Source organism: Takifugu flavidus, chromosome 16, assembly GCF_003711565.1.
Source record: "Takifugu flavidus isolate HTHZ2018 chromosome 16, ASM371156v2, whole genome shotgun sequence".
In the NCBI taxonomy this organism is placed as follows: domain Eukaryota; kingdom Metazoa; phylum Chordata; class Actinopteri; order Tetraodontiformes; family Tetraodontidae; genus Takifugu; species Takifugu flavidus.
The window spans coordinates 1768477-1792848 of record NC_079535.1 but is presented as its reverse complement, the minus strand read 5'-3'; the positions used below and the strand labels follow the sequence as shown (position 1 = coordinate 1792848).

At 42.8% G+C, this 24372-nt stretch overlaps 1 protein-coding gene across 1 annotated transcript; it reads left to right on the top strand.

The window, feature by feature from the left end:
* Positions 1–668: 668 nt before the first annotated feature.
* On the top strand, positions 669–22185 carry pals1a (protein associated with LIN7 1, MAGUK p55 family member a). Its single transcript, XM_057058131.1, has 17 exons — positions 669–880; positions 9636–9944; positions 10155–10332; positions 10797–10897; positions 11472–11579; positions 12816–12893; positions 12993–13133; positions 14406–14567; positions 14820–14897; positions 15002–15185; positions 15301–15372; positions 16114–16185; positions 16592–16759; positions 16837–16926; positions 19691–19803; positions 19887–19997; positions 20098–22185. The coding sequence occupies exons 2-17, from the start codon at positions 9759–9761 to the stop codon at positions 20272–20274; spliced, it is 2019 nt and encodes a 672-aa protein (XP_056914111.1). The 5' UTR covers positions 669–880; positions 9636–9758; the 3' UTR covers positions 20275–22185.
* Positions 22186–24372: the final 2187 nt, after the last annotated feature.

Genomic DNA, 24372 nt, shown 5'->3' with positions numbered 1-24372 from the left:
TTCTTTTTATTTATCTGTCCTAATAATAGATTGTTGTTTTTGTCATATTTACCTGATGATGACAAAAAGGGAATCCAAAGTCCAAAACAGTTTCTTGCAATAATGTAAGTCCTAATATGTCTTAGATTAAATCATTTTTGGTGTCTTACATGAGAATGTATGTAGAATTATTCTTTCAGTGATTTACAACAGTGTCCAATATCCATTTGCAGAACTTAAATATTAGAATTGTGTCATAATTTATGCCCAATGGGTCGTTTTTCTCAAACACGGTCAATAAAGATTAAATTAAAAAATATTTATGAAGGGATTTTGAGTAATATTGCTCGAGAAACATTTTACACGTGGGCTTCTTGATGCTCTTCCAATCTTTCAAAAAGTGCTGTAATCAGATGTATTTATACAGTGGTGTGTTTACACGGAATGTGTTTTGGTCTTTAATGCAGTCAAGTCAACTAGATTTCAGTTACGGTGTGTTATATTACATTTAGCACCGCTTAAGTTTTAAAATTATGAAAAGAAAGTAGGAGCGCAGCCGGAATGATCACGTGGTACACCCAAATGATGTATGAACGTGTTTGATTGGCCTAAATCAGGAGTCCTCTCATCACTGTGTCCAATCAGCATCGAGTATTCATCCGGTTCTTGGTATGTTGTCTCCTCCCACCTCTGGGGTTGGAAATCAAATGACAGTCAGAGGAGGAGGAAGTAGGGGCGAAGGTTCGCTGATACTGCCCGACAAACCACCACCAACTGACTCAAACTGTGAATCAAAACAATAAACGCCCAACTACAACACGCTGCATTAAAACCCAAAATTCAACCAGGAAAGTCCGATCGGATTTAGCAGCAAAGGGGAAGGCGGACGGCTCCGATACGGGTAAGAATCCAGTGTTTTCTGTCTGGTATGAGGCGGCTTTGTTATCAACAGGTGCTACAGAAACGAGGGTGTTAGCTTGGTTAGTCAGAACAAATAACGCGTTAGATTCATAAACTTTAAGAAAAAGACTGACACACTTAAAGTTTCAGGCGGTAGCTTCTACCTGAAACTAAAGGGACGGTTTATAACCACCAAAGACTCGTCATCTGCGCTCATTGTGAATTAGCTCATAACTCATCTGCTATTAATTAGTCGGACTTGCGCAACAAAAAAAGCAATTTACCCCCCCTAACTAATGGTTTCATAGCTGCTGAAAACTCCGCCTCGGAAAGTGCTGAAACAAAACTGTATTTCCTCATAATTATAAGTGTTTATGAGTGCGGTAATATGTGGTTGCATTTCGGTAATAACTATAGTCAGTCAACACCTGGCACTACAATTAACATGAGAAATTCAGATACTCTTCAATCAAAGATGGATGGCACCCTAAAGTTATCGGGCTACACACGCATATATGTTAAAATCTACAATTTTGACCCATAAGAGTCAACAGCGATTTAGCCTGGGTCGTCTTGAGTATTGGCAGAAGGTTGTTTCCATTCTTTTAGGACACTTACCTGATGGGAAAGAGCCATAAATTAGTTAAAGGTGCGTTCAGGGACAGCTAAAACCTGCACAAATATTTGTTAAGCATTGTTGCCAAACAAGAAGCTTTACTGGCACTTTTTGTCATGTAGGTTCTCAGCTGGAACCTGATATAAACAGCAGATAGGAATCCTTAGTCCCATGTCATATTTTACCTGTTAATACCAAAAAAGAACTCCCTAAATACGCTCTGATCATAGTAGCCATAAGAGGAAAAATGGACTTGCATGCTTTGGGTGTGTTACCAGGTCTTGGTTGATTCCACTACGCTGCAGGTGCATACATAGCATTCATTGTTCATATTTGTAGCCAAGAAGTGCTGCACCCTCCATCAAAGTCATCCTAGGCTTGCATAATTCAAGGAAAACATCAAAATCAATGAAGCTACACCGGATTTTTAGACACAACAGTTGATGCTGTGATTCTCACTTTTAAGAGGTCCTTAAAAAAAAGAAGTCCCACTCTGTAAACACTGAAATTCTTTGAAACCGATCTCTGTATAGAACGTTATCCTGTTTGCCAACACACCTGAGAACACAGAAAGCAGCGTTTCAGCACGGCGGCAAGGACGGCCGCATTTGGGCCAAAGGCCAAAATAGTACTGAGGTCCTCTGTTGTGTGGAATGTTTTCTAGTGCTCATTCTGGATCGCTGATGGTTGCCATTGACACCAGGCCCGGGTTAGACTTGTGCAAAACCAAAATAGTTCCCAAAATAAGTATTTTAGTCTGACAGACTGACTGGATTAGTCAGATATATAAAAGCTTCTGATCCAAGTAGCTCAATGCTGCTGATCAGTCAGTTAAAGTGGTTTAATGCATCATTAGTGTTTTTTCTTAAAGGTTTTTGTTGTTATCTTATTATAATTTGTTGTTCTAGTACTATTTAATGGGTTTATATGAGTGTATACAGTGTAAAAGATAATAGTGTTATGAATAGTTTTTTGAGAACTTGTCCATAATATTTACACACTCAGAAATCATCCGTTGTGCCAGTATTGTCTGTCTAAACATCTGAAAGTACATGAACCAGAATGCTCCATCTATAATACCTGTCTCCAACTGCTCTGTTTTCCATCCTCTGACCATTACGAGCGTAGAAACTGTTATTTGTCATGCAGGTAGTGGTTAAGTTTTCTTTTCCAAGTAATGCTTCCCCCACTTAAGACCTCTCTCCTCCCTGGCTCGTGCACACTTAAGCACGGCCGCGTCACAACGTGATCATACAGCCAAATTAAAAGAGAGGAGATGGAAGATGAGAAAGACATTTATGATGATATATCCGAGGGTGCGGTGCTTTTCTTGGTAATATATCCCATCAGACGTTTACTCTACCACTAGTTTCTGCTAGTGTAGCTAACAACAAGGAGAGACTTGGAGGTTATCTCATGATTTAAAGTATTCTAATAGTATCCGAGTTTATTCCCCCTGTGTTTTATTTGTCTGGTACAGGCTGGTACAGACCTTTTTAAGAAAGCGAGTGTGAGTGAGAGACAGACAGGGAGAGAGAGAGAGCGAGATAAGAGGCCGTTCTGCTCCAGCTCTAAATGATCACATTAGGCTGTTGGATTTATTGGGGGGTTTGTCACAAAATGTGACATTTGTCACACTCTGATATAGTCAATGTAAAGAAAACTGGCCAGGTTGAGAAAGTGAAGCTGTTGCTCCTGATGCTTATTCTCAGTCCATCTATGAATTTGTGGTCGGGTAGTAGTGACACACATGGCTGACGTTACTAAGCCCTAATCTAGCAAAACCTTTCATTTGAAAACATGTCATAGGGGAAAGCAATGTTATTGGATGAAGTTCAGCAGGTGACATTTTATGGTAATAACATACTTGTCTCTGATAATAAAGGGGATGAGGTTCTCTTCCTCAAACCAACAATGATGTAGATTTTGTTTCTTGATTTGCTGTTCACCTGAACGTGTTTACCTGTCTGTAGCACGTCAGCCAAGCCAATTATCAGCGAAACGTGGACGGAAATGTTGTTAAATGTCATCCAAACTCATGCAGCTCTTCTTCAGCCCACTCCTCTTATCATCTTCTCCTTCTCCAGGCTCTTCATTTCAAACTGGCCTGTCAGACATGCTGCTTCTCCTCTTCTTTCCTATCTTATCTACCCTCATATCACCGTATTTGCCTTTACTGTGGATGTTTTGGTTTGGTTAACGCTGCTTTTAAGCCCTTGTTTGCGCCTAATTTGCCTCCACAAAAAATGCATTTTGTTGTAATATTAGTGTACTTCTTAAAGCAGAAACTGCTCCAAACAACTAAAGTATTTTTTTGTTTAATTTGATATTTTGACTAGATTGTGTAATGCAGTTATTGGCATTACTTTTAAATTTATGCTTTGGGGAGCTATAATTCCTGAAGAGGATAGTTTAGGATTTATAGTATAGTATTTATGTTTTTGTACAAACATACAACAGTACTTTTCAAAGGTAATTATGATCAATTATAACAGGTTTGAGTAAACTAACAGAAAATTGCAAACCCAAAGCACAGAATGTGGACTTACTTGATTGGCTGATTGCTGATTGGCTTCTTGCACTATATTTTGATATTTCTTGATTATTATTATTTGATGTGTCATCTCAATAATTTCCTGGTAGTATGTGCAATGTACTATCACTCTTGTTATTTTCATATTTGCCTAAAACCACCTCTAAAATTCCACTGCAGCCTCCTGACACAGTGTTTCATTGTTATACAGCAACTTTCCACTTTGAGATAATGTTCAAAGGTAAACATCAAGTTTTTAGCTGCAACATCACTCAGTCCTTTAAACATGTCACCCTTCTCTGCCTGTCAGTCATCTGACACCTTATTACAAAAAACAAACCCAGATTTTTACCCAAAACTGCAGTGTGGAGACGTACAGCAGCACCATTTAAGAGGGGTCTGATTTTGATTTGATTTTGCTATTACTAGTTATAGTTATAGTACCGTATTTTCACAACCACAAGGCACACCGTATTATAGGGCGCACCTTCAATTAACGGCCTATTTTAGAAATATTTTCATACACAGGGCGCACCGTGTTATAAGACGCATAGCATAGAAACTGTGTAGTGCCTGTGGTTTCATGACGCATTCACTAGATCGAGCTGCGCTAAAAGGAATGTCAATAAAACAGATAAGTCAGATAAGTCAGTCAAACTTTATTAATAGAATACAGACCGGCGTTCTCACAACTCCATTCACTCCCAAAATGAATAAACAGCTGTTTTATTATTTTTTCCCGAGTGACGTAGTGTTTTCGCGTAACACAGTTCGTTTAATAACAGCGAGTTATAACAGGCAGTGCAACATTTTTATCACAAGTGGATAGTGGAGTTTAATAAATCTTCGATTTAGTGCAACATTTTTATCACGTAGTACCGTTGCGGTAAATCAAATGTTAGTGCAAACACAATATACGGTAACTCGAACTCTCGAAGTAGTGCAAAGCGATAGCAATAGCAATATAACAATAGCAATATAACAACGTTGTTCAAACGGTAATGTCCATATTCACAGTATGACCAGCCTTGTTAAGTTGTAAACACACAAAAGAAACACGTAAAGATCACTTTCAGTTCATTCCTCATCCAGGAATCCCTCGAATTCTTCTTCTTCGGTGTCCGAATTGAACAGTTGTGCGAATACGGCGTCCAACATGGCCGGCTCCGTCTCATCAAAGTCGTCATCAGGGTCAGTGTCGCTGGTGTTGTCTGGCATTTCAGTGACAATCCCTGCCTTCCCAAAAGCTCGGACCACGGTCGATGCCCAGGCATTTACAATCCACTGGCAGATAGTGACGTATGACGCTCGGCGCCGTCTCCCCGTCTTGGTGAACGTGTGTTCGCCGTTCGTCATCCACCGCTCCCACGCAGTTCGCAGTTTTGAATGCCCCGTTGACACCAATATCTAGCGGCTGGAGTTCCTTTGTTAATCCACTTCTTGCTTTGTTTCCTCGGAAGCTCCGTTGAGTCTTCTTTACCTGGCGCAGGTCGTCTTGTTGCTTCCTCCACTTCCGCACCATTGATTCGTTCACGTTAAATTCTCTTGCCACTGCTCTATTTCCGTGTTCAACTGCATGACTGATAGCCTTCAGTTTGAACTCTGCGTCGTAAGCGTGTCTCTTGCAAGGAGCCATTTTGGGGTCTTTACAGACAGAAATGGTTTGGGACTGAATTTACTGCTGTTACCTCGGCCACGCCTACTGACTACGGTAGCCGCGATTAACCAATATTACCGTAATCCATACAAAAGGCACTCCGGGTTAAAAGGCGCACCGTAGATTTTTTAGAAAATTCTAGGCTTTTAGGTGCGCCTTATAGTCGTGAAAATACGGTAAGAGCAGTTTTATGTTTGTAGAACTTGTGATTTTTTCCATTTAAGTGTAATATTGGCAGCAGAAATATTCTGATAGCCCAGGTATGTTAATCTCATGAACAGTCGAGGAGATTACAATAATGGAACGCAGGGAATTGTAAAAATCCAAACTGATTAGCCTCTTTGAACAAATATGCGATGGAATTTAGGATGTTGGGTCTCCCTCAATAAAAGATGTAATCTTAAATGACCTCATAAAGATAAAAAAAACTGCAAATCTAGACTTTATTTGGGATGGTGTGTCTGCCCAGTGCCCAGTGTGTGTTTCTGTTGCTTCACACTGCACCTGAACTATGATTTAAGCCATTTTTCCTGTGTTCCTCTAAGTATTGCCAGAATTGGATCATTATTTACTGTTTTATTGTGTTCACTGTCAGCTGACTGACCTCTGGCAGAAACTTTTAAAGGTTAAACTGCTCGTCACTGAAATGCAGCCTTATCAGCAGTCACATTTAGCATATTTTCTGCACTGTTGTCCAGAAATATCTTTCAAAGTTACTGTTTTAAATTAGATCTTTTTATTCATTTACAAGTTGGCAGTCAATGTGGTTATTCTGGCCTTTGCTAAGGAAAGAGCCGCAAAAACCAAGCAAAGTCAAATGATCTCGGTACACAGCATGTTGTGTTGTGTATCCAACGCACTGTGAACATCCATCAATCCATCCTTCTGTCCATCTTCTCGTCCAGATCCAAAGAATCCGAGTTTACTGTCAGATAGGGATTCAACACAGAGCTTTTGTGCTCTGCTTGAACTTGCACGCTGCACTTTTGTTTTATGTTGAATTTTGACAATGAAAACATGTAAATGCGGTGGGTTTTGAGCACACACATCTACCCCTCCCCCATCACTGGAATTCTGTTCCCAGCACCGCCTGACATTCCTCACTGCTGCATGGGACGCGTGTGTGTGCGTGTGTGTGCGTGTGTGTGTGTGTGTGTGTGTGTTTATAGGCGATATCCTATCAGCAACATGCTGTCGTGACACCTACAGATAAGAAGATATCATCCGTCCATCAATCTTCCACATGTTTGTCCTCTCTGTGTGTGTGTGTCTCTGTCTCTCACTGATTATTTGCGTCTTGCTGGCCTCGTTTGAACCCCCACTGATTTTTGTCATCCATAACCCCTCCCTCCCACCACCCCGTCCCATAATAACATGTAACTTGTGCACACAGAGGAACCTCCTTCTGCTGACAAAGCTGTTGTCATGGTTATGAGTGCGAGTGTGAGGACTTTGATGACGTTATATTGTTACGCTTGGACTGCTGAGAGAAAGCCGACCATTGAAGTAGAAGTGACTCGAGCACCCTTTACACGGCTCCTTAGACGACCTTTTAGAGCAGCATCTGTAGAAACGTTAGCTGAGCCGTGGGAGTCAAAACGGTCCCATGGGCATGAATCTGTAGTGTTGATGGAGGAACCTGAAATTGAATGTTTTTTTTAAATTTATTTTTTATTGTGTTGTAACGTCAGAAACTGGGTAATATGGGCCGATGCAGATTTTTAAAATAAGAAATTGGCCCATCTCCCATACCTTTTTTAAAATCACTGCATTGTGTTTTGTTATCATTTATTCCACAGGTAATCAAAGAAATAATAAAATAATAACTTGATTGTTTTAAGGTTATTCAGCCCACCATTACAGTATATGTGAATGAGGTCAAATTCATCTTTCTCTTTCCAGATCTTTCTCAGATCTGGTGTAAAACTCGGTCGATACGGTCTGTCACTCTGAAAACACACATGATCGTTGGACTTCCAAGTTAAACACTACGAGCGGTAATATCTCGCGATCGTACGCGACCACACGTCCCTACCACGACCCTCAATATCAGCTGCCTGTCGGAGCCCGATGACGCTGCTGCTGCGTTTTGGTGAAGGAAGTAGTGGACGCAAAACCTCAAAGTGTCTCGTCTCATCTTCTTAATCACTTTATCCCTTTCGGGGTCATGGGGAGGTTACACAACGGGCGAAGGCAGGGGCCACCCTGGATGAGTGGCCAGTTCATCACAGGGCCCATGTGAGCATTTGCAGGTTCGGCACCTTGCTCAAGGGTGCCTCGGCAGTGCTCCCAGAGTGTTTTGGCACCTTCCATGTTTTGTCCGCAATGTGGATCGAACCAAGAACTCTCCGCCTCTCAGCCCAGTTCCCAACAGACCAACGCCCAACATGGCGTGCGTGACAACGCCAAATCTGCGGAAAGGCCGATGCCAGTCAACGAGGGGAAAATCAGCCGATGCTGATATTTAGTCAATATCAAGATTCATTCCTAGTAGAAAGATTCGTGGAGTTGATCACTGCAAATTATATTTGGACCAGACGTGGCTTAAACATTGCTTTACGACAGGGGTGGGGAACCCTTTTCATATCGAGGGCCATTTCAATTTTTATAAAGGCCTCCGAGGGCCATACTATTATGAACACATACCTAGGGATGCAAAAAAAAGACAACAAAAAAAAGTCTATAACCACTGTGTTACTAAGTCTCATGATTGCTGCATTTGAGTTTGAATTATTTATTTAGCACACATGCATATAAAATCACCAAATAAATAGAATAAAATGACAAGTAAAATATGTTTTCATGATCATACAAAATAAAAAGAGGTGCAGAGTTGAGGCAAGAGACCCGTAAGGGCCTGTTCGAGGCCTCTACTCACAAAAACTGCAATACAACAAGATAATCAAGAAAATAAATGAAAAAGAAAGAAAGATAAAGACAATAACAACAACAACAACAACTAGAAAGCACTCGGAGAGCGCAAACCTCCGCCAAGCGCAACAATTCCTGGCATATTGTGATTTCCACTATAAATATTAGTCCCACATATACTTTGACTACATATTTAGATTCCTTGACCATAAAAACATACCGTTAGCCACTGGAATCATAACGATATATGTCTTAGTTCAATAGTTATTCACGAAAAGAAATTCACGCTTTGAAACAATTTTACTTTGTCCGGCGCGAGCGCCTCAGCGGCGGCTACGAGGCACGTTCATGAACTCTCCTTTGGCGTGAGGTTTCAGCTTCGTGGCTATTAATTCACTCACCACAAAACTTGCACGCGTAATATTCTGTCGGTACATGGTCGTGTGAAAGCTGCTTGTTGAGCCTCCAAACTCCGGCGAAGAGCGTTAATTTTATCCAAACTCATCTGTCCTTTCAACTCATAGAGTTTAGCGTGTTTCGCTAGGCATTATTCGTCCGTGTCAATCAGTCCAGCCCACTACGTACATCACATGCTGTGTTCACTGACCCTGACCTTGACTCGGACATAACATAACCGTCTGTTTTATCTCAGAAAACGGGAAAATATTTCCTCGTTACGAAAGAAATTTCAGGATACCAAAGGCAAAAATACGCTACCGCTGCTACTCGCAGCTCGCGGAGTTTAGCGAACGGTCCCACTGTATAAGTGCACATATAAAATATAAAAATCTTATTGCGTTGCGGGCCGGTAGAAATGGTCTCGTAGGCCGTATACGGCCCGGAGGCCGGAGGTTCCCCACCCCTGCTTTACGAGATGCATTTGTCCAAGGTGGACAAGCAAAAGTATCACTACACATTGCGCAAATCTGATTTATGACTAGTTTCAGCCTTTGGTTTAGACATGACTCGGAGTTCATCTGGCAGCTGTAAAATATTTCCCAAAAAATCTCAACATTTTCAGATATGAGCTGTTTTAATGCTGTTTAATTTATTTGTATCCGTTCTTCTGTCCATTCTAGGTCAATCTATCATGGCAGTCATGTTCAGTGAGCTGCCGTCTTAGACTTGCTTCCCCTAGAGAGATACAAACAGTATCTGAACTCCTCTTGAATCAACACGCCTTTGACTCTGGGGTGTGAGGGATGACTACTTCCCATCTAAATGGCCACGTGGCTGGAGAGGGAGGAGGAGAAGGCCGAGGAGGAGATGAAGAGCTGAGGGGGGGACAGCAGCACCGGGAAATGGCTGTAGATTGTCCAGGAGAGCTGGGGAGTCGAACGCTACCGCTGCGTCGATCTGCACAGCTGGAGAGGATACGACAGCACCAAGTACGTGTAAAAATGCCAACTCACTGTTGCTCTGAATCAAAACATCTATTTATCCTGTATTTTAATGTTAAATGCCACTGAAATTCAAAACAAATGCAAAAGCAATATTTTATGCATTGATGAATTGGGCACTATTTGCAGAATACAGGAAAAACTTTTTAAAAAATCGTGATTCCACAGAATGAATATGTTTGTTTGCACCTGTGCCAGGAAGATCTTCGGCGGCGTAAAGAGGAGGAGGGCCGGCAGCTGGACCTGAATGCTTCTCTAAGACTCAGGAAACTCTCCCAACATCCTCACATTGGCATTGACAATCCTACATTTCTCCAAGACTCACACACACCGCTGCAGCCGGTGCTCAGTAGCCAGCACACACCTGCTCTACTGGGTAAAATGCAGATTTTTACATTTCCTTTTCAAGCTGAAGTTGCTCAGGTATTAAATAACGCAATCACCGCCGTTTGCTTGATTTAAGAAGTAATCATTTACTATTAAGTAGTAACACTTAAGAATTTTAAAGCAGTATATTATGATTATCCAGGTTCCATTTCAGAAAGTTAGCTTGCTTATTGCAAGAAGAATGTGAGACATCAGGAATGGTTCAGGAAAAGAGGAGGGAAGGGGAGACTCATGATGGGAACTTAATTAAAAGTTTGCCAGGAGTGGTCCTGTTGACACGCAGAGGTAAAGCGTTGCAGCAAGTTGCAGTCTTTGATACGAACGCTAATCTGCTGGCAGTTGTACCTTTAACTGTAAGGTCATTCAACAGGAAAGGCTCCTTTAACTGGTTGTTTTTTCTTCTTGATTTGAGAAAGCTCTTTCCTTTGTTTTTGATTTTTCTTTTGCTTGCAGAGTTGGAGGAGTTGCTGCTGTCGCTGAAGCAAGTCCGGGGCTGCCTTGCTGACCAGCAGAGTCAGAATGACATAGAGCTGGTTCTTACCTTGCTGCATAAGGTAATATAAAGGGAATTAAGATCGGAAAAGCTCGCAGACAGTATGTGATTGTGTTGTTTTTCAAGATTTCCTGAGCTTTGAGGTAGAAGGTATTTGTGCAGCAGCGCACTCCCCACTGACTGAGCTAGGAGATCCGTGACAAGTGGGGCCTCACAGATTCCCACACAGGGAAAGGGAGGCTGAAGGCTGTATGTAGGCAGCTAAAATATTTTTGGAACTGCAAGTACCGATATTGCTGATATTAAACTTCGTAAGCTTCTCTCAATGCTTCAAGTTAAAAAAAATAACTTTACTGTTTCGGTCCGATCAGTGTAGTAAATAAATGGGATGTTTACTGTTATTTTGGAAGCATTGTTGCTTTCTAAGGTGTATTTTCAAGTCATATATTCTCAATTATGTTCCATGATTTGACTTTTAAATAATAGCTATTGGTTTGGATGCCAGAAATCATTGACAAAATGATTTACTTGCAAAGAGTTAGTGTTACCCAGACTGAGATTGTTTGATTTAACAAAAAAAACTACAACAGAGTTTCCAAGTGTGATGGAACATCCTGGTATTTTCTCTCTGGTAGTCTGATTTCCAGTCCGCGCTGAAGATACATAATGCAGTGGCCGCCAGCATGCACCGACCTTCTCCTCCGTACCCACACACAGAGCAGGCACTTCAGCTGGCCATGGAGGTAACATGATTTTAATGAATCCAAAAGTAACACACACACGCGCACACACACACACACACAGAGCTCTGGTCATTGAGTGCTTAATAACAGGGACAGAGACAAAGAAGCTTTGTTCAGCATCAATTAAAGCTGAAACACTGGTTCGTACCCTGCGTGTACTTAGCAACACACATCTTTGCATATAATCACGCAAACATTCCTCAGTCTTTAGATGTTCAGCAGAAGCTTAGCAGATTTTCTCATAATAATCATTTAACTTTTTGGTTTCATTTCACTTTTCAAAAGAATTACTCTGTAAAACAGGATTTTACTCTAACGTTTGTAAAGAAGGTAGAACATTTTGTTGCAGTGCACTGATTTATGATTCCTTCATGAGTCATTTCAAGGTAATATTGCAAGTGTAAACATGATTATGAAATTATTATTCACTTTTTTATTTACTTAGTTGGTGTTGAAAAGTTTTACTGCGATAACTCCCCGTTCCGTGGTTAAACCTCGTTAAAAATAGGCACATATTTTCTGCTCTGTGTGGGTTTCTCCACCCCCTGCCCTGTTTTTGGCTTTCAGGAAAATGAGCTTTGGCTCTTGTGCTCCCAGAAACATGTTTCTATTGTAAGTGCTTATTGGACAGAAACAAAAATGTAAAAATGTGGCCGTGCACAGAGGTGCATGACCGGGATACAAAACATTTCATGTTCAGCTCCTATTGCTGTTCGATTGGGGCCCCTTGAAACACTTTGTAAAATCTTTTAATTTTTGGACCACTTTTCTCACATATATTCTTTATTTCTTTCCAGCTTACTTAACAGATTGTCAACATTTGGTTGTGTATTCTTTTTGTAGCTGTTGTTTTTTTACACGTCTCCTCAAGTGGAATGTTGGGTCATACCTCCAAACTTAAAATTGTTACTTCTAGTAGATAACTGCTCATACACTGAGGATAGGAACTTATTTAGACTTTAGGCCTAAACACTAGAACTGATTAATACATAGAAGGGAATTAATAGCCTTTGCAGAGGATATGGGATCTCATTTTTATTTTTTGGTTTTGGAAATGACTATGTTGATCCGTTTTATACAGACTGGACTGAAGTTGTGTGAGAAAATAGTTGGTCAGCCTACTTAACTAATGAGGTTTTGTAGTTTCTATCCTGGTGGTGTTCAAACTAGCAGGACATTCCCTTAACCTGACAAAAAGAGTTTGTTAATTGAATCACATTCATGGCATGAACGCAGGTCAGAAGTCTCCTCCAGCAATGCCAGAACAAAGAAGGACTGGAACTACACAGCTTGCTCTCAGAGATACATGTGCAGGTAGAGGCACACAAACACACACCAATGATCTTCCTTGGATTTTGTCTGTATCAATGGAACCTTATTAAGATTCCTCTTGTATGTGTGTTTGTGTTGCAGTCTTTGCTTCAGGCCCACGACAGCATAGCAGAGAAAGAAATGGAGCCTGAGCCGCTGCCCACCCAAGGAGAGACGCTGACCCAGTGGGGAGGAGAGACTGTCAAGATCATTCGGATAGAGAAGGCCAAAGACATACCACTGGTGAGAGCAGCACTGCTTCACTTAAGACTGTTGATAGAGGAGATCCTTCTTATCATTTATTTAACAAATTCTGCTTAAGGTTCTCTCTAGGTCATTATTCTAAGGACAGTCTGGTCGATTTCAACAAGGGGCTGTACGTTCCTAATCATTTAGGTCTAAAACTACAAATAGGAAGGTTTTTCTTTTTAAATTGCTCCTGTTACGCAGTAGGTATGCCTGTCCTGGATGGATCCCAGGTTGTTCCCATCTCAAAACATCTCGATTCACAGGCAATCTCAAGGGGTTTCATTACTTCAAGAAAGCGGACATTTTTGTAAACTTTGCTTCAATGCGAGAATCGCAGAGACTCATGTTTTCTCAATAATGGGAGTACTTCAGACTACTGTGGCGTCACGTAGCTTTTTTTACAGAGTGGTGCTCGCTTTGCTAACGTGGCGAACACCTTCTACATCTGTCTGGCTCTTACAGTATTTGCTCATTTATTACACCACACGATACACTGTCTCCTCTAAGTTCAGTCTTTATTTGATTCTTTAAATCTGTTACAGATTCAGTCTGGTTAAGAATAAATTACTCTCTTTCGTCAGGTTCTGTCGCAGGCCATCAAAGGAATGAGGCACCTTTGACTTTTTCCATATTTGAGCTATATTTCAATCTTCTGAATCCACACTTTCCCTTTTCTGGCGAGATTACTTTCCAAATCATAGACAGCATCCATTTTTCCCTTGACTTCTGACACCATGTAATCTACAGTATGAGTCACAGACCAGGCAGGTGTGGTCAAGCAAACTGCACGTTGCTTCCCATTGCAATCCAACAAATTAGATCAGAGACTATTAGAGTGCCACAGCTTAATACATGAAGGAAATTCAAATATTTTTTGTCACGTTTGTGCACATTAATTTTCACATCCAATTTTCACAAGTGCCCCAAATATTACATTTGTTCTTCCTGGATATGTTTAAATCTATTCAGTGATTACAACGGTTACTGCTTGAATAGCAAAACCAACCTCAGCCATTTTTGGCTTTTCATAAGTGAAATTAATAATGAAAATGGTATTTTAGTAATATGTGGCTGATGGAAAAGCACACAGTATGTGAGTTAACCAGGGTAATCAATAAGCTCTCTGTCTTCTTTACATTGTACACTACTTTCACTTTTTTAACTGATGAGTAGCTTTAATTATTCTGATAAATGTGCCCCACAAATGTTGTAATGACTTGATCTCAGCAAACCAGAATGTTCTCTATTGCCGTTTATGTTTTTTAGGGGGCGACGGTTCGTAATGAAATGGAAAGTGTAGTGATTAGTCGGATTGTTCGAGGAGGGGCAGCAGAGAAGAGCGGCCTATTATCAGAGGGAGACGAAATATTGGAGATAAACGGTGTCGAGATCAGAGGAAAAGATGTCAACCAAGTCTTTGATATTCTTGTAAGTATGAACATATGGTTGCTGCGGCACTGTGAGAAAATCTTAGATTATCATATGCAATCTAATCTCCAGCATCAGCGAGTTAAACCATTTTTCCGCTTCTCCATTTTGTTTTACATCGTTCGACCCTGGCTCAACTCCACTTACACTTAAACACGTGTTTTGATTCATTATTTAAATACACATGAATGCAGCCGAGACTATAAAAGTATGTTGACCGCTTGTTTTTCTGTGTTTATATGTTCACATCAGGCCGACATGCACGGCCTCCTGACCTTTGTGCTTATTCCCAGCACTCATACCAGACCCCCTCCTGTAAAAGAGAATGTGGTGAGTTCCTCACTGCCAGGCTCCTATAAAAGAGTGTATGTTACAGTTTTGGAATTGAATTGTCTAAAAGTTTTCCTCCCAACTTTGTGCTGCGTCTCCTCCAGGTCCATGTAAAGGCTCATTTTGATTATGACCCGTCGGATGACCCCTACGTGCCATGTAGAGAGTTGGGCCTGTCCTTCCAGAAGGGAGACATCCTTCACATCATCAGCCAATCGGATCCTAACTGGTGGCAGGCCTACAGGGATGGAGACGAGGACAACCAGCCACTAGCTGGACTAGTACCAGGTGGTGCTTTTTGTCAGGGCTGATTGTTTTCGGTCAGGTGAACACGACCTGGCTGACTGCCTCTGTCTACAGCTAAATCTGTTTCATTCTAAAAGTGTTTATTATTTTTCATTAGGCAAGAGCTTCCAGCAGCAGAGAGAGGCTATGAAACAGACCATAGAGGAGGACAAGGAGCCAGAGAAGTCTGGTAAGTGTCTTTTTGTTTGTGTATGTATGCGTGTATATACACACATACACACCTCAAAACATAAAGGGAACACTAAAATAACACATCCTAGTAAATACTTATATAAATACCTACATACCGTAATTTCTGGACTACAGAGCGCGCCTGATTAAAAGCCGCATAATCTAATTTTAGTAAGAAAATCAATTTTGTACTTATACAAGCCGCACCGGATTTTAAGCCGCAGGTATCCCACGTAGTACTCCTCCTGTTCCTCCTTGCACAAAGGCAGACGTAGCAGTCTGCTGCTGGGTTGTTGCCATTCTACAGCCTCCTCCATGTCTCCTGATGTACTGGACTGTCTCCTGGTAGCGCCTCCATACTCTGGACACTAGGCTAACATCAGCAAACCTACTTGCCACAGCTCGCATTGATGTGCCATCCTGATGAGCTGCACTACCTAAGCCACTTGTGTGGGTTGAAGACTCTGTCTCCTGCTACCACTAGAGCGAAAGCACCTCCAGCATTAAGAATTGACCAAAAAGAAAGCATAGGAACTGAAACGTATTGGGGGTGTCATGCTAATCGCCTCTAATTTGCACCTGTTGTCTAGCCTATTTGCACAAGTAGGTGCTTCTATAGGGGGCAGTTTGATTTCACACAAGTGTGCTTGACTTGGAGTTACATTGTGTTGCTTAAGTGTTCCCTTTATTCTTTTGAGCAAATTTGTGGTTCTAAAATGTGACTGGTGCTTGTGTTCAGGAAAACTGTGGTGTGCCAAGAAGAACAAAAGGAAGAGAAAGAAACTGCTCTACAATGCCCATAAGAATGATGGTACAACTTACTTGTATTTTATTACGCTGTGTCATCATTTTCTTTGTGTCATAAAAACAAAGTGGAGCATGCATTTTCTCGATGAAGCCAGTATTTCAACTAATCCATTTGTAAATGTGTGACACAATCTGTTGGTGCACAGTGGCAGCTGTACATGTGTACTCAAGTGTGCAAATACTCATTTCCCTATTTGTAAATAGTACGTGACACAATCTGTAAAAGCAGATGTGTATGCCACCAGTTGGCACTAGCGCCCAGTGGGTCCAGGGTAAACTGACATTAACTTTTGCTGTTTGACAATTTTTAAATGAGAACTGCTCAACTTTAACAGTCTTTGTTAAGAATATTTTATCCTTTCACAACATAATTGTTGTTATTTGTTGATTCTATCTTTCCATTTGCCAAGATGTCGACAATGAGGAGATACTCACCTACGAGGAAATGGCTCTGTATCATCAACCGGCCAATCGGAAGAGGCCGATCGCACTGATTGGTCCGACGGGCTGTGGACAGGCAGAGCTTAGACAGAGACTGCTGAACAACCAACCAGATCGCTTCGCTGGAGCCGTACCTCGTAAGATCACACGTAGCCGTACACAATCGTACACTGATGGAGCAGCCATCTCCACCTGCCTTTCATTGTGTGTGCAGACACCACTCGGAGCCGTCGAGAAGGCGAGCAGAGCGGCCGAGATTACCACTTTGTGTCCCGTCAGACATTTGAGGCCGAACAGACTGCAGGTACGATGCCAAGATCTGGTCTACGATTTCTGGTCTTTCTTCAGATAACGGATCTGGGATCAGTTACACGAGCCGTACACTAAATTTTTCGTAATCAGGATGGATGGAGTGTCCAAAACATATGTTTTGCCATATGTTATGAACGCTCGGGTGAAGAGAGGAGCAGAGCTGTCAACTGATCACTACCTGGTGGTGAGTTGGATCAAGTGGTGGGGGAAGCCACCGCGTGGACCTGGCAGGCCCAAACGCTTAGTGAGGGTGTGTTGGGAACGCTTGGTGGAGGAACCCGTCAGGCTGGTCTTCAACTCCCACCTCCGACAGAGCTTTGATCGTGTTCCGGTGGCGGTAGGGGACATTGAGTCTGAATGGGCCATGTTCCGCTCTGCCATTGTCGAGGCGGCCGTCATAAGCTGTGGCCGCAAGGCCGCTGGTTCTGGTTGTGGCAGTAATCCCCGTACCCGATGGTGGACACCAGAGGTGAGGGGAACCCTCTCGCTGAAGAAAGAGGCCTACAGGTCATGGCTGGTCTGTGGGTCTCCGGAAGCAGCTGACCGGTACAGGTTGGCCGAGATGGTCGCGGAGGCAAAAACTCGGGCGTGGAAGGAGTTCGGTGAGGCTATGGAGGAAGACTTTCGGTTGGCTTCGAGAAGATTCTGGCAAACTGTCCGGCGCCTTAGGGGCGGCAGGCAGCAACTTGCCCACACCGTGTTAGGTGTGCGTGGGGATCTGCTGATGTCTCCTGGGGCAATTATCCGGCGGTGGAAGGAATACTCCCAGGAGCTCCTCAATCCTACCAACACGTACCCTCAAGGTGGAACAGAGTCAGGAGACCAGGAGGTGGACCATCCAATTTCCAGAGCGGAAGTTGCCGAGGTAGTGAAACAGCTGCCTGGCGGCGGAGCTCCGGGAGCGGATGAGATCCGCCCGGGGTATCTTAAGGCTCTGGATGTTGTAGGGCTGTCCTGGTTGACACGCCTCTGCAACATTGCGTGGACACTGGGGGCAGTGCCCCCGGTCGTGGAACCACGGATCACCTCTTTACCCTTGCTGGGGTGCTTGAGGGGAGTTGGGAGTTTGCCCAACCGGTCCACATGTGCTTTGTGGACTTGGAAAAGGCTTATGACCGGGTCCCCAGGGGCATCCTGTGGGGGGTGCTCCGGGAGTATGAGGTGGATGGTCCCTTGATGAGGGCCGTCCAGTCCCTATACCAAAGGAGCAGGAGCTTGGTCCGGATAGCCGGTTAAGTCGGACTCGTTCCCAGTGAGGGTTGGACTCCGCCAGGGCTGCCCTTGGTCACCAGTTCTGTTCATAACTTTCATGGACAGAATTTCTAGGCGCAGCCGGGGAGTGGAGGGTGTCGAGTTCGGTGGGCAGAAGATCTCGTCACTGCTTTTTGCGGATGATATAGTTCTTCTGGCGCCATCGAACAGGGACCAACAAATGCTGGGATGGTTCGTGACCGAGTGTGAAGTAGCAGGGATGCGGATCAGCATCTCAAAGTCAGAGTCCATGGTCCTCGCTCAGAAAAGGTAGAGTGCCTTCTCCGGGTGGGGAGGAGGTCCTGCCCCAGATGGAGAAGTTCAAGTATCTCAGGATCTTATTCACGAGTGAGGGTAGGATGGAGCAGGAGATCGACAGGCGGAGCGGCGTCAGCAGTGATGCGGGCGCTTAACCGATCCGTCGTGGTGAAGAAGGAGCTGAGCCGGAAGGCAAAGCTCTCGATTTACCGGTGGATCTACGTCCCAGTCCTCACCCATGGCCGACACTCTGGGTCATGACCGAAAGAACGAGATCGCGGATACAAGCGGCTGAAATGAGTTTCCTCTGCAGGGTGGTCAGGCTCAGCCTTAGAGATAGGGTGAGAAGCTCGGACATCCGGGAGGAGCTCGGAGTAGAGCCGCTGCTCCTCCACATCGAGAGGAGTCAGTTGGGGTGGCTCGGGCATCTGGCTAGGATGCCTTCCGGACGCCTCCCTTTAGAGGTGTTCCGGACATGTCCCACTGGGAGGCGGCCTCGTGGCCGGCCCAGGACCAGGTGGAGGGATTACATCTCTCACCTGGCTTGGGAGCGGCTGGGGGTTCCCCCAGAGGAGCTGATGGAAGTGGAGGGGAGAGGGCTGTCTGGGCATCCCTCCTGAAGCTGCTGCCCCTGCGACCCGGATCTGGATAAGCATGAGAAAACGAAACGAAACAAAAGATGGATGGAAAAAACAGAACAGATAGAAAACAGTATTTGATACAATTGTATGAGGTTTCACCTCTGAAAAATCATATGAGGAAAAGTCTATTGGTCAAATGAAATACATGTGAAGGTGGAAGGTAGGTTCTTTTTAAGGCACAGATCTGATGAAGGCAACCAAAAAAACGTAAATGTTCTAAAGCGCTGAGGTCTCACCGTCCATCTCATTGCATTCTAAAATTAAAGATGTTGAGAACCACCAGGACTCTTCCCAGAACTGGCTCAAAGGTCACTCTTGCTCAGCGCCAGAGATCCTGTACGTAGATGTAGCATTGTACAATTTCCTAAAGATCAAGATTCTCCATCGCTTTTTCATTGGAGGGTTATTGGGTAAAAGCTGACGTATGATTTATTTTTATTTTTATTTTTTTGTACATAAAATTAGAGTAAAAAGATCTGTAAATTTTCCAAGTGGGTTGTAGACGTGCAGCACAACATTGATCATGTGGTTTACCAAGGTAGAACTTGGATGGAATTGAAGATAAATGATGGCTGGAAGCTTCAGATATGTTGGTTTTACTTCCAGGGAAGCTGATCGAATCTGGCGAATTTGAGAAGAATCTATATGGGACGAGCACGGACTCTGTGAGGCAGGTCATCAACACTGGAAAAATCTGTGTGCTGTGTCTGCACACACAGGTGCTCAACACACGTGCACGCGTACGACATTACAGCACATGGACTCGGCAGAGAGATTTCCTGAACTGTGTTTGTATTCCCAGGCTCTAAAGGTGCTGAGAAGCTCTGATTTAAAGCCGTACATCATCTTCATAGCCCCACCCTCACAGGAAAGACTCCGAGCCCTCCTCGCTAAGGACAACAAGAACCCCAAGGTTTGTTTGACCATTCTCTGCATCTACACCCAAATAAGACTAGAATTAGGTCCTCCATCTCTAAATGCCACGGTAACATCTGTATGTGTGTGGTGAACAGCCTGAGGAGCTGCGTGACATCATCGAGAGAGCCCGAGAGATGGAGCAGAGCTGCGGTCACTTGTTTGACGCCATCATTGTCAACACGGACCAGGACAAAGCCTTTAATGAGCTGCTGCGACTCATCAACAAACTGGACACTGAGCCCCAGTGGGTGCCATGCTCCTGGTTACGCTAACACTCACAACACACACTCGACCACCAGTCACAGTGTTGATAGTGGGGGACACATTTCCAGAGGTTGGAGTAGATACCGAAATGCTGTGACAGCGGTGGAGCAGAGTGTTGGGGTTAAAATAAATCTGAGATTTTGAGTGTTTTGGACTAACACTGGCATCATTTTAATAAATTGTTGTTATGTTGTAGGGTCATTACAGAAGTCACAATATTAGAGGTGCAATATGTTTGATAGTTGCTAGGTGAGTCTCATTTTCTCAGATCGTGACCCCCCCACACACACACAATGCCAGTATTTGATAGCTTCTCGTATTATGCGTTGCACCTTCAGTAAACTCTATAAATATAGACATGTGTGACTGTTAGCCTTACAACAACAAAACATCTTGTGATATTTAAATCATAACTTAAAACTTTGTCGAAATGCTGATTTTAATGCTGCAACTTTATTTTTCTATTTTCTGGAAATATTTCCCTAAAATTCCCAATTCAACCATAACGGCCACACATATTGTCTTCCAAATAACTGTTGATTATATTGAATATATGCTCCAAATTGGTCCGTTTTAAAATGAAGACTTTTCTCTATTCTAACACTGCTTGGTTAATGTTTATACTCTGTGTGTTTTGGTTTTTAAACCCCAAACATGTAGATCTTCTCGACTGAGTCCAAAATATTAAAAAGTAATCTTTAACTCTTCAGCACATCAAAGTCCAACGTTACTGTTGGTGTGTTGAGTTAATGACCCATTTCTGTGTAAATGTTGAAAACACTAATGTGGCTTCTTGAAATCTCAGATTTTATAGTTGTTGTTTAACCCTAATTCTCTGCTTTCCTTCAAAAAGTGAAATTTCTCTGCACATAATCAGCATCTTCTAGAGTGTATTGATCTTATGGCACTGATAGCGACACACACACACACACACTTTGCCTATAGACTGTCCTGAAAAGGAGGAAAATTACTCTTTGATGTTGAGCGTGACCAAACCGTTCTTTTTTTTTTCCCTGTCTTTTGTGTTGTTCCTCGGAGAAATGCACCCTGTAATCATTTCAAGCATTATGTTTGAAGAGTATTTAAATTATGACGGTCATTTTTATTCTTTTTGACTTTGCTGAGAATCGGAGAGATTTTATACTCAGGCTTCCTCTATATTTGTGGCTTGGAGCACAGAAAGTGTACAAATTGTTCGACACTACTGTGAAAGACCCACAGAGTTCCTACGAATGACCAAAACCACCCTCTCACATTCGGTTTATACTGGAAACAGCAATGGGTGCGACCCCGCCCTCTGCCTGCTGGTTGCAACTGTGCGAACATGGTCGTCCTGGTGATACACTTAACAATAAACACTAAAACAACACACACTGCACTTGATGTTTCTCTGCTGACTGTTGAATCTTCTGCCTCATTTCTGAATCAATGTGTCTGATGTTTTCCATTCCTGTTTGATCACATTTAAGTAGAAGTGACCTCTGCAGATTCACAAAAGCCTTTAAGTCCTAGATTTTAGTCATGCTTCCTTATCAGCACACGATGCTGGAGTCGTGATATATTTAGTGTGTGTGCGATTGAACGTATGTGTCTGGATTTGTCTTTGAAGACGGTGAAGTATTATTGTGACTCAACGTAGGCCTGACACTGTATCACTGTTATCACCGTGTAGAGCAATTGTGTATTTGGAATATGAATAGATGTGTGTAGTCCAGACAGCACCAATGGACGGCAGGATATGACTCCCCCGCCTCAGCAGAGAGGGAGTGTGGGGGTTTGGGTAACATGAAACTGACTATATTGAATGTAAAGTTTATTGATACCACTTCATGTTTATGAAACGCCACTTCTTCCTGAGGAAAAAAAAACATTTTGTATGAATATTCACAATAAATAAATAAATAGATAATTACTACAAATCAGTCTGTTTTTTTATTATTTATTTAAAACCTGGAACAAAAATAAAAGCAAAATTTTATTTTATGACCATTAAATGAAACACCAGTTTGTCTACGTTTGTTGAGTTCCTCCAATTTTGTAAATGTACACTGCTCAAACAAATTAGAGGAACACTAATCAGAGTATAGCAACCTATCAGTCAAACTTCTGACACTGATCTGGTCAGTTAAGTAGCAGAGGGGGTTGTTAATCAGTTTCTGCTGCTTTCTTGTTAATGAAATCAACCACAGGAGCATCAGAGGGGCAACAATGAGACGGCCCCCAAAACCTGTACCTGGACGCTACAGAGGTTGCACAAGTAGTCCAACTCCTCCAGGATGGCACATCAATATGTGCTGTTGCAAGAAGGTTTGCTGTGTCTCCCAGCACAGCCTCAAGAGCCTGGATGACATTTCTGACCAAACAATCAGAAACAGGCTCCATGAGGGTGGCCTGAGGGCCCGATGTCCTGTAGTGGACCCTGTGCTCACTGCCTGGCACCGTAGAGCTCGATTGGCATTTGCCATAGACCACCAGAATTGGCAACTACACCACTGGCGACCTGTGCTCTTCACCGATGAGAGCAGGTGTAACCTGAGCACATGTGACAGACGTGAAAGGGTCTGGAGATGCCGTGGAGAACGTTATGCTGCCTGCAACATCATTCAGCATGACTGGTTTGGTGGTGGGTCAGTGATGATCTGGGGAGGCATATCCCTGGAAGGACGCACAGACCTCTACAGGTTAGATAATGGCACCCTGACTGCTATTAGGTATCGGAATGAAATCCGTGGACCCACTGTCAGAACCTACGCTGGTGCAGTGGGACCTGGGTTCCTCCTGGTCCATGACAAAGCCCGACCTCATGTGGCTAGAGTATGCAGGCGGTTCCTGGAGGATGAAGGAATTGATACCACTGACTGGCCCCCACGTTCACCTGACCTAAACCCAATAGAACACCTCTAGGACATTATGTTTAGGTCCATCTAGTGCCGCCAGGGTGATCCTCAGACTGTCCAGGAGCTCAGTGATGCCCTGGTCCAGATCTGGGAGGAGATCCCCCAGGACACCATTCGTCGTCTCATTAGGACAAGCACAAGCACGTGGGGGCCACATAAACTACTGAGAGTCATTTTGAGTTGCTACAGTGACATTTTGGCTAAATGGACCAGTCTGTTGCATCATTATTTCACTTTCATTTTTAGCATGTCTTTGATTTCCCCCCTCTATGGGGTGATTATTTTCATTTCTATCAAATTATGTGGCATCATTTTGTTACTAATACATCACCTACTTTTTATCAGGAAAGATATTCAAGATCATCATCCCCCCCCCCCCTTTCCCATCCCCCACCGTTTAGATCTGGTGTGTTTTCAAAGTGTTCCCCTAATTTTTTTGAGCTGTGTACAATTTTAACCCACCACTCATGGACTGAATATAATAAAGGGTGGGGGAATACTAATTGGAAAGGTATCAAATGTAGCACATTCAAAGTGTTATTACCAGGCCGGCTTTATTTCTTTACAATCACTTGTTTGTCTCCATTATTAAACAAGCCACTCAATTTTCCAGCAGGAGTTGTAGTAACTAGTTTAAGCCACGTGGGCGCGCTGTTCCCCAAATGATCAAACGACCATCGTTACGTTTTCTCTGCCTTCTTTTGTTGCACATCCTTTTGAGCCATAATAACATCGTTTAGTATATGAGCATGCATTCTCTAGCTTGTATTTTCAAATACATGCTCACTTTTTAACAGTGTTAATTGTTAAGTCATTTTCTTTTTATTATAGAGCGTTTCAGCCAGTGTTTTGAAGAGCAATAAGCCCTTTAAAACATCATTACAGCATTTATGTCCTACATTTTTATTGAGTTTCTGATCGAGTGCTCCTAAAACTCAACAGTTTGATGGATGGATTATTGGATGGACAACACAATTAAAATTTCGATCTAATCAAACACAAAGCAGTCACACTCAACGAAAGGGTTGTTAAATAAGGTATTATATTGTTTAAAGTGAAACAGAATTTTAACCAGTTCTGTTGGACTGAATGCACAATAGGAGTAAAAAAAAAAAATCGAGGCTCTTGATTTCGATTTGCAATTAAAATACAAATAAATGGAAAAGAAATGACCAAATAATAAGTATAGTCTAAATTAAACCCTGATAA